This window comes from Haplochromis burtoni, unplaced genomic scaffold (assembly GCF_018398535.1).
Source record: "Haplochromis burtoni strain Fernald_Lab_line unplaced genomic scaffold, NCSU_Asbu1 Contig_43, whole genome shotgun sequence".
NCBI lineage: Eukaryota > Metazoa > Chordata > Actinopteri > Cichliformes > Cichlidae > Haplochromis > Haplochromis burtoni.
The window spans coordinates 2,750,569-2,765,882 of record NW_024582404.1 but is presented as its reverse complement, the minus strand read 5'-3'; the positions used below and the strand labels follow the sequence as shown (position 1 = coordinate 2,765,882).

Sequence of the window (15,314 nt, the reverse complement as noted above, 5' to 3'; positions counted from 1 at the left end):
CACACACGTGTGCACTCTCATTCCTGTGTAGACTAACGGGAGAGCGTGAAGCTTCTTGCTTCCAAATCCCTGCTGGAATGTGCAGCATGCAGGTCGGGTGCTTCAGGAGCGCCGTCCTGAGTGTCAGTCTGCCATCACCACACTCCACTCTGCTTGTGTTTCTCAACATGATAAAGTCTGAGCTTCAGTGGCCACATCGAAAATAAGTTTGTACCGAGGAACCCTCAGACCGCTGAACCCCTCGTCGTACAAATAGCCTCTCTGTCGTGTTGGTGGTCAGCAGGCAGACGTGGTGAAAGAATGCAGAGCAGATGGTGATATTTAACCTTTTATTGTAGAGGTGGGTGATGTGCTTTGGGAAGAATGTCGATCTGTGATCCAGAGCTGCTCAATCATGGTAAAAAATTACAACTGATACTTGGAAAATGTTGCACTTGTTGAATTTTGAGAAGGATTTGTTGTTCCTCACCAGACTTCCTGTTTTCAGCCTGTCTTATCATCTTGGCTCGAGCTGAGCTAAAGCAGCTACAGTGTGAAGGGGGGAGTCTGAGCTATCAGAGGAGGTGAAAGTGCAGACTTACAAAAATCTACAAAAGCAAAACACAAAACAAACAGTTGAAAAGCTGCATGTTTTCAACTGTTTGAAGAATTGTAACCAAAGTCATTGAACAGCGTAATATTTAAACTGGAGTGCTGCATGCATCTTACATATCTGAAGCTCGAGAATGAAGCTTCTCTCAGATTGGAATAAATGCCAGATGTGGGACGCCTCAGCGCATTGAGCAACAAACCATTAAGCACATTTCTTCCAAACAAAACCTCAGCAGACTTTAATGCGACTCCAGCACTGTTTGCAGGACTGATCCCACAATCTTAAAATACTTCTCCTCAAAAATGTTGGCCTGATTTATTTATTTATTTATTTTAGACCAGTGGGGAGTGAAAACACTCAGGATGTGATCATTTTATATTCTGCACAAAGCTGACATCGGGCAGTGTGAAGTGTTACTCCTGAAACTTGGAGCTGGGCGATAGAACGATAACGATATGTATCGCGATATAACTTTTACTCGATAGAGAAATTAAGCTATCGCGATAGACCTCGCCGCTCTTGTCCTCAAAAAAAAAAAAAAGGTCAGCCAATCCAAATTAAGTAGCGCAGAGCCGAACCAATCACAGCCGCAGCGTCACGTCGCGTGACTTGTTACGTACAGCACAAGTGCCAAGCCGCACGTGTGTTTGTTTGGGAAGCAGCCAGCGGGTAATGGAGGAAATGAGTGTGCCGACTAGAAAAATCAACCGAGCGTGACCGAAGAGAAAACAGATGATGGTTCCAACGCCGGAGAGATTGTCGAACGGAAGAGCCATAGAAGTTCCGTAGTGTGAAGGTATTTCGGCTATTTCAAGTCTGACAAAAAACAGAGTAGCGTGCACTGTAAATTGTGCCGAAAGCAAGTCTGGAAATACAATAAACTGGTGCATGCGTCACACTGTGCGCCACGTTATTGTTTCGGTGAAATGAATTTCTACAATACTGTTACTGTTAATTCTACTCTCTGCAGTGTTTAAATGCTTACATATACACACAGTTACTGTCCCTCCACACATACGACTCGGTTCTGCTTCTATGCCCCAGCTTTGTTTACTTTTTCCCACCGAGGCTTCTAGACTTCTGATTGGCCAACATTTCTGCACGGTTAGGAATCTAGCGCCACCTGCTGCTTTGGCATGTTCATAGCAGCGTTTTCCTTCATTTCTGCCTTTATGTGTGGACGGGATTATTTTTTAAAACGAAAACGGAAAATCTCCGTTTTCAAAAATACCCGTGTACGTGTGGACGTAGCCTCAGTCTCTGACTGGAAGCGCTAATTCGTCATTCGGCTTTTGTCAGACTAAAGTAACTGTTAAAACTGTTTGAAAAGCTAGCTATACAACAAGGAGAGATTGAGAATTTCCTTTTAGTTCTCAGTTTATTTGATATTGACAAAAGTTAGTCAGTTTTGTCTGTTCTTCTGTAAAACAAACTAAGATTTATTTTTAGAATTAATATTTTGTTTCTAAGTGGAATTGACAATTTAGTCTGTTTCGTTTGTTCTATTTTGAAACTTAAACGCTTTAGCGGCTGCCTTTTGTGTAGTTTGCAATATTTGCCTTTATTTATCTGAAAAAGTCTCATGTTCCTTAAGTACATCTACCCTGTTGAACTTATTATGGGAAATAAATATTTAAATAAAAACAAGCTGCTGATTATTTCACATTTTACTTGTGAGCAACGGCACATTTAAATCTTACAAATATAGTTATTTGGCTTATATCGTGATAGATATCGTTATCGCCTGAAATGAAAAAAACATATCGTGATATGAAAAAATCTCATATCGCCCAGCTCTACTGAAACTCCGATCTCCGATCCTGGTAAAGCCCCTGGTTGTCTCTCGGAGCAGACCATTATGGGTCTGACTGGTCTTCAGTGGCACCGGTCGGCACGGGGACGCCGCGGTGACGCCGCGGTGGCCATTAGGCCAGTGAGGCCACTCCCTGCAGCTCCTGTAAACCCACAGAAGTGGTTTTGTTTCAGTAGCAGTAATGGACCCAGCTGCCCTTTTAAACCTCCCCCATGGTAGCTTTCAGTCACTTTCCTGTTTGTGTAAGAGCTTCGAGTTGATAATGATGTGAGCCGGAGGGGGCGGGGCACTGCGTCTTTGTAAATGTTGTTTGTTTCTCTCTCTGGAGCTGGCTGCTCCAGACCCGTAGTGTCTTTACACAACAGCACCGATGTGCCAAGTGTGGCCGTGTCTCTCTGAGCATTAATCACTTCATTGTTGTCATCTGCATGCGCCTCCACAGTGAAGCAGCACAGTGCAGTGATTCAGATTCCTCTCACTCATAAGTTGCATCAGTTAATGCGTTTGCAGTCAGGAAGCTTCCCTCGTATCTTTAAAAGACACAAATCCAGTCCTAAATCTTAATGAGCAGAATCCTGTTTAATGTGCAGAGTTTCATATGAATTTATCTCATTTGCAAGTTATGATGGCAGCTTCATCTGTCACCCTTTTTTGTTTCCTTTAAAAGTTTGCTGTGACTGCAGCTCCAGAAGCAAAGGCAGTCGCATACATTTGTTACTCTTTTGCACCAAGAAGTGAGAAACCAGCCACACTAGATCAGCCAAATTATTACGTACACTTCAATGAGTCTCCTGCTGAAAATGGTGTTTCAGTAGTTTTATGAAATGTACACGGGTCCGGACCAAGGAGGCGACTGAAGGTTCTCAGTCATCCAGGTCATCGTAGTCGAAGGAGCTTGGAAAGAAAAGCGTCTGGACTTTAAGTTTCCCTGAAGACGTTTCATCCGAGAAGCTTCTTCAGTTCTAAGGTCAAATGGTGGAGAGTCCCAGATTTAAGCCCTGTGGGAGCGTCCCTGTGAGGGTCATGGACCCCCTATTGATCCTCTACGTAATCACACTAGCCGAGGTGTGAATACGGGTGTGGGTCACAATCAGCCAGGGTTTCAGGTGAAACCTTGTGAAATTGATCATTGTGAAAGCCAACCCCACCCTATCGTCTGATTTACTGGGGTCAGATGGCCCAGGATGTGAGTGGGCGTTAAGGCGTCTGGGGAGGGAACTCAAAACTGGATCATAGATGGCAGACAGTTGGTGTCGTAAGCCCCACCCTCTGTTCAAAGATGGTCATTCACAGTAGACATAGATGCTTCTTTCACTCCTCTTTCAAAGGAGGAGGTCCAAGGAGGTGGCTGTGCCGAGCCTTCCTGAGCCTCGTTCCGTTTGATGGCACTTCCTGTTAAAAGGGAGTTCTTCCTTTCAGCTCTTCCCGTGTTCTGCTCAGAGGATCGTTTGATTGTTGGGATTTTCTCTCATAGATTACAAAGTTTCCTAAAGTTGAATTAAAAATAAAATGTAACCATGACGTTAAACTGTGACATTCATTCATAAGTTTACACCTAAAACCGATGGTCCCACCAGCTAATTAGGAAACGCTGGTATGTTTAACTCACTAAACCAAAGATGTGTGTAGTAAACACATCTGTGCCTCAGTGAAAACATGTTGCTGAATATATCTGGAGAAGTATTTAACAAAAACACAAACCCGTTAACTCCGACCGTCTCGTAGCCGTACAAACTGAAACTGGATCATCACATTTACGTGTCGGTTGACTTGAAGCAGCCCGCACACTGTCGTTGATGTTTTTCTTGACCATCTATGAGAAAATCCAGAGAGGGGCACATTTTTTCAAAGTGCCTCAGTGTTTGCAGAGGAAGCCCAAACATTTCCCTCGGTCTGCATCATCATGTACAGCGCTGGGTTGTTGAATTTGGCAGCTGCGTCTGGCCCGACCCCGCGAGTTCCTGGAAGAAGCCCACAGTCGAGCGGACCGGCCTGCGTGCAGCTAATGTGCAGCTTTAATGGACTCTTTGTGTTTTTGTCTTGTTCTGGGTTCAGATGAGGACGGACGCGTCTTGCCTTTGTTGTGTTGAACTGCTGCAGCGTTGATCAAACGTTGGCTCTATTTTTCTTGGGAGTAATTAGGCTCACGGGCAGAGCCAGGAAATACCAGGCTCCGTGTGTGTCTGTGTGTTACTCGTGTTGTGGGGACCGAATTCAAGTCCTCATAAGGAAAAGCGCAAAACTTTGGTATGAAGCTCATTTTGAGCAAACTCGAGTGTTTCGTCTTCTGAAGGGGTAAAAGCAGAGCTGTTTCTGTGCCGTCGGGCGGGTGGAGGCTGCTCCACCCAGCTGCTTGCATCATGTTTGGCTCTCACAGCTATGCGGGAGCACAGCCCTGCACTTCCAATGAGTTTGCAAGTTTTTCTCTGCACATCCTGAACGGCCCTGAGTTCACTTTCACTTCTTTCAAGCATTTCACGAGTCTTTCAGTGTTTCTCCTGGATGCTGTTGGTAGTGATGGTTGTGTTAAAGGTTCATTATTGCAAAACCAACGTTATAGACAGACTGTGTGGACACATGCTTGGAATTGGGCTGCAGTCTGCTCACAGTGTAGGTAAACAAACAGACGACAGGCAACGCTGACAAACGCAACATCACAGACGATAATGGCACGTGTAGCACATAAGTGCACTGGTGCAAAGATGTTGGGATAAATTATGGAGTTATAAGGGTTTGATAATGTTACACATGTATACAGTAAGCGCACAAGGACTCGACTTTATAGCATGCTTTGATTTGGCAGCAGGTATGGGGGCTGTTTAAGTACAGACACTATGTGAGTGTCTAAGTGTTGGTCAGAGCGACGGCCTGAGGAAAGAAACTGGATACGACTGGAACGGGTCATGTGACGGGTGTGCTGTGACGTTACCTGCTCGTTTCCTCCAGCTCCAGACCTCGAGGGCCGGTGTCCTGCAGGCTTTAGCTGTTTTTGACCCAACACAGCTGATTAAATGGCTGAATTACCTCAACATGCCTGGAGTTTCCCACCCCTGCTGCAGGGCGTTTAGTCTCTTTGGAACCACAGGTTCCGCCTCCTGGTGGCCATTAATTAATTAGGTCGGTACCTGTGCAAACAGGTGAGCTACAGCAGTGTCCCAAACCTGAAGACTCCAGCCTCATCGTGCGGCTGGGCTCCATCCCAGACCATTTTCTGCACGGCTTCCTGCCACCCTGTCTCCACTTTCCTGTCTGATAAAGGCCAAAAAAAATACAGGTTAAAGGCACACTTCACATTTCAGACCCAGAAGCAGCGTGTGCATACTGGATACTGGTAAAGATGTACACGTGAGGTACCAACAGTGAAACGGGTGTTCCCAAACAAGTTTGTTTCTTTGTTATTTCAGGACTTTTTGGAGCGTCACTAAAGATCTTAGAACACTGGAGACTCGATCCCCTTTGAGCTGGAACTTAAATTGAACGTGAGCTGTTGGGCAGAACCGATAAGATTAAAATCTAAATAAAAGGGCAGTTTGCTCAGATCTGAACACTCCAGTGTTTTCTTCTGTGGACGTCGGCGTCTCTCAGATATCCACAAGGCCCAGTGCTTAGTAGTTGGGCCTAAACTCATCTTGTCTACATCACTAACGAGCAGTTCACTCATTTATCCTAATATCCCCGGATCGCACCACGCGTGGGTCGTAATGTTGTTGTCTTGGACCCCACCTAAGTGCACATGTTATCAGATCATAACAGCTTCAACTCCAGCCCGGTCGTACACATTTAAAACATGTAGTTAAAGATTACTGACACCCTAACTGTCCACAGACTGATGAGGAACTGTGCTCTAAGGTGAGGGGTGCGTGCGTGCGTGTAAGCAGGTAGTTTGGCTTTAATTTCTCTGGTTAACAAACAGCTGGCAGACACATTCAGCCCAGCAGCCTCATTTATTCAGCGTCTGATGGCGCTGTGGAATTAAAAGGCTTTCGTCAGCTCTAAATTTAAACTTTTACAGAGCCGCTGTAAAATAAGCACGGCCCCGCTTGTATATTTTTCTTCAGAGCGTCAACATCGGGGCCCGGGCCGGCCTGCAGTCCCATATTTTAAGAGCAAACACGGAGACTTGAGCGGCGTGAATGAATGAAGGCTGGACATTTTCAGCAGCTGATTGGAGAAGCAGAGAAAAGCTCAGACACAGTTCGGGGTGTTTTCCGTGGCTCACATGTCTGTGGACATGGAAACGACTGAAACGTGTTACCGACGGTGCGTGCTGCTGAGTTTGGCTGCAGAGGGACGTGTGAGGAACTGGTGTTTGACTCTAAGCAAGTTTCTGTTTGAGCCGCTGAGCTGCGAGTCCTCATTGTGAGCTTGTACATATGGCTCACCTTTGATAATTAGGCAGAAATATTTGAATATCTGAGGGAAGTGGAACAGAGCCGGGAACTGTGGTCAAAACTACCTGATATTTTTAGGTTGGCACTCGCAGATCAGAGCTAAACTCTGCTCCGCTGGACGACTTTGACTAAAAGAGGCATTTTTGTTTATTCTGTCTTTTATTAATACACGGTGCACATGCTCATAGCTGTATTTGGTCTTAATGTCCTTGGATGGGTAAGAAAAAAACAAAATGTATCCCCCAGAAACTAAAGAATTAAAAACCAGCTGTTTATACTGGAGCTCAGCTTATTAATGGTTTGAGTTCAGAGACGATTTGACTTTCTGTAAAAGGTGTCAGATGATTATCACCTGAGGAAACTGCTTATCTTCATCAGCTGATTAAAGCACTTTTGGACCCTCAAATAATGATTTCAGTTGTTTGTATGTTTGTTCTGCACTTGGAGTCAGAGCGTTAAACCCACCTGGTCACAGCTGAAGGAACGAGGCTGAAATTCCCACATGAACAGGCTGAGCTGTGAGCTTTGGAGCAAGAGGAGAAAATGAGGTGGAAAAGAGAGGAAGTATGATGAGTCCCTAAATTTGCTAAATTAAAAACTCATACAGCAGCACTGTTTCCTCACAGCAAGAAGGTCGATTCCACCAGCAGGCCGGATACACTAAACAACAGTAATGTTTTAACATCCAGAAGCTTCAGGATGTTCAGGGGAAAATGAGAAAATAATTTTATGACCAAATTGTAACCAGAAATGTGCTTCTCTCTCTCCTCTCATTGGTTGTTGAGGCAGATAAAGAGGGAAGTTTGCAGGTCCTGTTTTCGAGGGCTTGGTCACACTGGTGCAGCTCAGTTTGGGGAACAGAATAATGCCTCCTTTTCATGGCTGTGCAAACGGCTTTAGGCCGGGCTGAAGACGTGGTCTGTAAGAAGGGAGATGAAGTCCAGCAGCCTCGCTGTGCTAACTGTCATGTGACCCCTCAGACTGACGAGCTCACAGCTGCTAGCTGCAGCAGACGCCCGGGCTCTTCTCGCTGTCCTGCTGCCCGACCCCGTCAGTTGTCAGCTGATGAGGTCATCGCTCAGCTGTTCGGAGTGTCCGTGCCACAGAGCCGCCCGTCACATGCGACACGGCCGGTTGGCGCTCGTGCCACAGGGGGACTCCTCCAAACCAGACAGCACAAGACCGTGACTGTGCGCTCAGAATATTTATACCAGGGAAAAAACGGGACGGGACTCTCAGGGCAGCAGAAAACAGCCGGGGCTTTGTCTGCAGGCGGAGCTGTCAGACGCTCGATTCACAAAAACAAAAAATCAGAAAACACGAGGAAACTGGCTTTTTCCCCCCAAACAACTGTCAGAGTGCAGACTAGTTTAAAATTGTGACACAGCATGATTTAAATAAAGCCTTTACCTTACAGCATAAAGCACCTTGAAGCGACTGCTGCTGTGATTTGGTGCCATATAAATGGCATGCAGTGTTGTCATCACAGGCTGAACACTGAGGGGGTAGATTTAGCCGTGCACGGACCAGGTCGGGGGGGGGTGTGTGTGTGTGTGGCTGCACTCAGGTGTTTCCCCTCACTTTTCTTTACCTGGTAGAAAAATGAATTTGTATCATGGAGCATAGACCAGTGTAAAAGTGTGACTGGTGTCAAGAACAGACTGTTATTGTGGTGGGTTCACCTCCCCTCCATGCATAACAGGACTCTTATTTAGGAAGGGAAGCGCCCGGCTCTAGCCTCACACGATTGGAGGAAGCAGCTGTCCAATGGTGCACCAGAGCAGCGCTGCGTGTAGTTTACACCAATAGTGGAGCTTTTTATGTCCCGTGTGGAGAGAGGATTGTGAAAGCGAGCACAGAGTGAGGAGAAGGCGTAGTTGCGATCCCAGCAGCCGTGAATGTGAAGCCGAGAGGAGCAGAGGAGGAAACGTCCAGTTAAAGAGCTGCTGGTGTGCGGTGAGTGAAGTTTGAGCAACACATGCAGAGGTTTTAGCAGCAGGCTTATCCCTGTAGTTCCCCCCTCCTGTTGCTGAATGGAAAGGAGCTGGGCGGACTGGAAGGGAAGAGCAGGGCTGTTTATTTCCAGCCTGTGTTTGCTTTAGTCACAGAGTTCCAGGCATACCAAGAACAAGCCTCTGTATTTAGCCAACGCGGTGTGAATGCGGCGGCCTGGCTGTGACGGAGGGCATTTTCAGCTGGAAGTGTTGGAGTTTGGACTTTGATTTAAGCAGCTTTGATTGGCCCGTAGCTGCTCTTTTAACTGGGTGATAGCTCGTGGTCACTTCTGCCTGTAACAGCTAAATGTTGACACTGGATGGATTTTGAACGAGGGAATATTGACGTCGCCTCTCTGAGCCCTTTGCCTTCTTTCTTGTGTGAGCGTTGGAAGCAACAGTCTGTTTGTGTCACAGCTTCGAACCTTTGGTTTCGTCACACCTCGGCGAGCCGACTTTGACAGATTTGGTTTTAAATCTTCTGCCGCTTTTGTGGAAAAGCCCGAGTGCTAATTATTTTGGCAGAGAATGTTTTAGTTGGACCCAAACTATGTGAGACGCAGAGATGTGAGAAATTTGAGATGTTTGTACTCGCTCTGTCAAATTATGACGACCGTCTGTGGCCAGAGGTGCCGGCAGCGTGCTGCCAGCATTAGACTAACTCTGTGTAAACAAAGAAAATACCTGCACGTTAAGAGTCGGATCAGATGAAGCTGCTGGGATTTGTAGACTTGTCCTCTTTATTTTCCTCCTGTTTTTATCATGTGGCTGAATGAAATGTGCATAGATCTATTTATATGTCAGAGTGGGATTATTGTGATTTTGTCTCAAATTAACAGGATAAATGATTTTCCTGACTCTCACACTTTCACAGACTTGCTCAGTAGATCCTCTCAGTATGTACGAGTCTATAAATCGGTCTGTTTCCAGCATTAAAGCGACACTAATACATTTTTGTGGTCTCTCTTACAGAAAGAGGACAAAGATGCCCAAGCACAGAAGACGAGAAGGACTCTGAGGCCTCCTACTATGTTGAAACTCCTTATGGTTATCAGTTAGACCTGGACTTCCTCAAGTATGTTGACGACATCGAGAGGGGCAACACTATTAAGAAGCTGAGTATCCAGAGGAAGCCCAAAGTGGCCAAACCCTCGGCGGTGCCTCGGGGCAGCACTGGCGGGGTCGGCGCTCAGGCTGAATGGACCTCCACAGACTCGCTGTCCTCCTCCAACAGTGACGGCAAACAGTCCCCGGTCTTCTTCACCAACAGGGCCGCTGCCCCGCTGACCCCCACCCTCTCCAGGGCAGCCTGTGAGGTGCCTCTGCATCAGCCGTGTTCAAGCATCGCAGAGCAGAAACAGCTCCTCCCCCCACCGTCGCCCAGGTTTGCCCCTCGGCACAACCCCCAAGTGGAGAAGACCCTCATGGAGACCCGCCGTCGGCTGGAGCAGGAGCGTGCGCTTCTGCAGCCGCTAAGCGAGCCTCCGATGCCCCGCCGGCGTCTCGCCAGCTTCGGTGGTATGGGCTCCAGCAGCTCGCTGTCCTCCTACTCTGGCTCCATAGGCACAAGCCAGATCTCTCCCAACACCTATCAGACTCTGCCCATCAACGGTCATCTCCCTAACGGAGAGTATAACGCCTATTACCCACCATCCAGGGGCAGCTCCATCCGCCACAGCCCCATGAGCTCTGGCGTGGCTACCCCGGTAACGAACGTCAGCCCGTTACACCTGCAGCAAATCCGGGAGCAGATGGTCGTGGCGCTCAAGAGGCTGAAAGAGCTGGAAGAGCAGGTGAAAACCATTCCCATCCTGCAGGTGAAGATTGCCGTTCTGCAGGAGGAGAAAAGACAGTTGGCTGCTCAATCAAAAGGTCAAGGTCTTGGCGGCTTCCGCAAACGTTCCTACAGTGTAGGCTGCGCTGACCAAATGGAAAACCCGGGCCCCATCCAAAAGGAAACGGAGCTGCACATCATCGAGCCAGAAGCCCAGGAGCAGAGCGCTCAGAGGCTGGAGGAGTTCAGACGCCTGGCTGCTGAGGTCCAAGCACTGGAGAAGACTTCCAAGGACAACGCAAATGAAAATCAGCCTCAAAACCTCACGCAGAACCAGGCCCACCAAAAGTCTGTTGGCATAGTTACTGATCAAAATATGAATAATCTTCCAGCCACCCAAAGAAAGCCAGAGAAGGAACGCTGTTTTCGGGACGCGGGGGTGTCTACAGAGCGGCTGGAAATCCGGAGCACTGCAGTTGGCGTCACCGAGGCCATGCTGGGCATGAGCAGCGAAGCTGAGAAAGAGATCGAGCTCCAGCAGCAGACCATCGACTCCCTGAAGGAGAAGATCTACCGCCTGGAGGTGCAGCTCAAAGAAACCACTCATCAGATGGAGATGGGCAAGCTGAAACTGGAGCTCCAAGCTGCCGGCGGGTCAAACAAGAAAAAAGCAGACAAAGGTTTGATGGTCAGGCCGGAGATGTACAGCGCCTGTGTGGAGGCTAAAGTCCAGACACGCAGCCAGGGAGTGGGCGAACATCTGGAATTCAGCCATGTTAGCACTGCTAAAAGTCCACAGACTCTGACTAGAGGAGTGTCCTGTCAGCCTTCTGTGCACAGCGTCGCCACAGGACCGGATATCCCCATGGACCGGTGGGTGGTGCACGAACAGATGGAGGTGTCTGACCAGTGTGTAGGACGGCACGTGGAGACGTGCCATCGGCAGGTAGGCGTAGAGCTCAGCGTTTGTGAGGTGGGAGTGAACACAGAGGAGCTGGTGGACAGCTTGACCCTCGGTGAACCCGCAATGGAAGCCAGCAAAGAGCAGAGATCCGTGGGCTGTGGAGACTGTTCGGTGGATGTGATCGTTAGTCCCATCAAGACGCTGGTGTCACAAGGAACTGAGACTGACCGTGTCAGTCAAGTGGACTCTGGAGTCACGGCGGCTCCTGAGTTACTGACTCAGGAGACCAGCACTGAGGCAGAAGTTGCACACAAGTCCACGAACACGAAGCAGGCTGTCCTCTCAGACTCATTCACTCACATGGAGTCGGTTACATCAGATAAGCAAACCAACACGGTGGTCACAGAAACCCGGACCGTGGCTGCCGGAGAAGGACTCGTCAAAGACGTTCACTCAACGGCAAAGATGCGTTCGATCGCCGTTGGAACCACCTCGGACGTGGAGCTCTTGCCCGGCAAATTGAGCTCAACTAAAACCAAAGAATGTGGGGTGGGGCCAGTGAGCGTCCATGAGAATTTCCTGGTTGGTTTAAAAACCAGAAACATAGCGTGTGGCCCCTCCCAGCCGGCTGAGTCTGTGGCGAGCATCGGCAGCCAGGAGACTGCAGAGGTGAAGCCTGCGCCGGTCGCTGTGCACGCTGATCCGGCCGCCCTGCAGGCGCACGGTGGCGTCAGCTTGGACCATTACATCGAGCGCGTGCAGAAGCTGCTGCAGGAGCAGCAAATGCTGCTGGCCGAGAACTATACCGAGCTGGCGGAGGCATTCGGCCAGCCCCAGTCCCAGTTTGGGGTCATCAACAGTCAGCTGGTCAGCACACTGTCATCCATCAACTCAGTCATGAAGTACGGGAGCGCCGAGGACATCCTGAAGCTGCAGGCGGAGTCAAAAGAAGGTGAGGGTACTGTTTATTTATTATATCAGACTAGAGTCTGACATGTAGACCGACTCGAGCTTTCCTCCCATTATGATAATGGCTCTTCTGTAGCTAACGATCGTGTCATTTGATCGTCCTCAGCTGATGGACTTTGCTCCGCTGTCACAGAGATGTTGTGATTTCCATTTCATCCTCTTCATGTTTGCTTCTCCATTTTGAAAGCGAGCATTTCCTCCAAACCTAAAGTTATTATTCTGTTTGTATGAAAGCAAAGTAACAAATTCATAAAATACTGAAATGCCTCAAAACTACAGCACAGACCTCGTGCTTATCTTTATATTTCTACATGCTGTAGGCATTTCTGGGAGTATTTCAACTTGCTATGCATCAATACAAACGTTATATCCCAAATTTTAATAATATGTGCATTAAATCCATAATAACTATATATATTGCAAAAGAAGTGCAATAAACTACAAAAAAATGATTTTTTTTTTTTTTTTACACATGTTTCTACTTACAGAAATTTCAAGTGTCTTCATAGTTTCATTTTTGAGATACACAATGTTTTTATTAACTGCAGGAAAAACGAAATGACTATTATAAAAAAACGGCATCAAGAGAATCTACTTCCAACAGGTCAATTAAGCCTCCAGAAACTGTACAGAAAGGCATAAACTTTCATAAACACCAGTAAACCTTTGAGAGGCGCTGCAAGGAAAAACGACGTTTCCCCAAAACATGACGTCACGTCCGGTTTTGACAGGTGATGGTGAACATGCGATGGTTTGCGCTGACGTAGGAAGTGCTGCAAACAGCTGATCAGATTGGCAAAGCGTGTTTCAGGATTATTATGTTTTTGCTGTTGCAGCAATTTTTATGTGGGTTTTTTTTTTCTTTTTTTTCTTTGCAAAGCCATTTGGGAAAAAAATTGAATGCATGTTATGCAATTTCAACTCCTCCAGTTTCATATACAAAAAAAAGTGCGCCAGCTTATGTGGTTTCACTTCTACCAGGATTTAAAAATGTTTAAGCTTCGATGGGCCTAAACGGGTTCCAGACAGCTGTGACGGCACAAACCTGTCGACATTCAGCTGAGTGATGTGGAGTTTGCAGTAGCTACAGTTAAAGTTTTAACATGGGAGTCTATGGGGACTGCCTCAAGTGGTCATTAGAGGAACTGCAGGTTTTTCAGCCCTGGAGGAGTGCTGCTCGTCTCACACACATTTGTATGCATGTCAGTGTTCTAATGAGCTGAATCAAGGTGTAGTTCAGGACTGAAGGGTGGGTGCTGGTTTGGAGTTTAGGGGGTGGGGTTGTCACACACGTGTAAAGAGAATCCTGATAGGATCAGACAGGCCGTGCTGATCTGTGACCCTGAAAAATCTGGCAGGGCCTTTGGACTTGAACCAACAATGAGCTCATTTCTTTCAGGAGGCAGTAATGTCGCACCATTCTTCCACTTGTTGTTTTTGCGGGCCGCCCTGCCTTCACTAACAGCTCCCTGCTGATGCTGATTCATGGCTCCTTCTCCCTTACATAACACACGTTGTTGCAGATGAGCACGCGGCGACTCTGTGCTCCTTTCTGGCCTCTTTTGCGATGTCATCACACGTTTCCTCTTTTGTTTTTATCCCGTTCTTGTGACTTTACTCCTGCCATCAACATTCAGCACAGAGTTGCATTAAAGTCACGGCTGATGCTGCTCCTTGGAGCACCAAGAGCCTTTGTCCTACTGAATGCTGCCGTCTTCAAATCAGAGGAGTGAAAAACTGTTTGATTTAGAAAACTGGATCTCAAATCGCTCCTCACCTCTGTGGCGCTCTGTCGTTTCAGACGGTAACAAAGTGACCGTTCAGAGCTCAAAATGTCTAAACCTGCCTGACCTTTTCTTTTGTTCCCCTTGTCAGAGAGCAGTCAGCAGCTCCAGCTGTCGTCTGTCGGGGCGAAGCACGTGGAGAAGTCACCTGACCTCACGGCAGCGGATACGCCTGCGAACACGCCGTCGCAGCAGCAGATCAGTGCGGCCGAGCAGAAGAGCCGCATGGACCTCCAGATGTCTACAGCGCTGCATGGTGCGACTGCAACAACACAGCTCATTATTGTTGTTATTATTCCAATATTAAATATTTTAAGAGCGCTGCAGTTTACAAGCTGCATATAAAAGATGGACCTGACCACTGTCTGTAGTTGGAATCAACATCTTGAAGTTTGTTTGTTTTGTGGGTAGTTTTGAGCTAATGCTAACAAGTCGGCTAGTCCAGAGACTCTGATGCGTCCCACAGACGCCTGCTCGTTATTCCTAATGAACTTCCTGATAAAATACTACAGCTTCATCCTAATTGGACAGCCAAAAGTGCTCCAGGCCACGCCTCTGACAGTGTAAATGTACCCCTGTCCTGACTGTGGAGGCTGCAGGTTCTGAGATGGAGGTCTGGAGGCTGAAGGTGGTTTCGAGTATCATAGACTCCCAGATCTGTGTTGCTTCTGCTTTTAGCTCAATCAGTTTTATTTTGGTGCTGCAGCCACACCCACCTGACTGCTACGTCTTATGGTCAAGTGCTGAACCTTCAAAGGTTTTACAGCAGACGGGCTGATGTCTGATGCTCTGTGACCCAGGAACATGAATCGGATTGTCAGCTCGTGCTTTTTGGACTCTGCTGCTCAGTTTGAGAGTCAAACACATCTTATTTACCTTCTTCGGCCCCCGAGTCCATTTATCAGGGTTATAAACACTGCGAGCTAAAGTCACCGGTTCAGCTTCAGTTCCTGTTCCTGTGCAGAAGCAGAGCCAGAACAGTGAGAGCGAGGCTCTGGAGCGTGAAGCAGATGTTTTCCTAAGTTATCTGACCAGATGTTTAGGCTGTGGTCTGCTGGCTGTAGAGACGGCCCCTCAGCAGAACATTCAAACG

General features: G+C 47.6%; 1 protein-coding gene across 1 annotated transcript in view; it reads left to right on the top strand.

Moving 5' to 3' along the window:
* kank1a (KN motif and ankyrin repeat domains 1a) overlaps window positions 1-15,314 on the top strand; it is a gene marked incomplete in the record, with an annotated part of 34,295 nt that overhangs the window by 13,496 nt on the left and 5,485 nt on the right. The window contains 2 exon segments of the mRNA XM_014333467.2: window positions 9,763-12,420; window positions 14,313-14,477. Of these exon segments, the coding sequence (XP_014188953.1) occupies window positions 9,763-12,420; window positions 14,313-14,477 (2,823 nt within the window).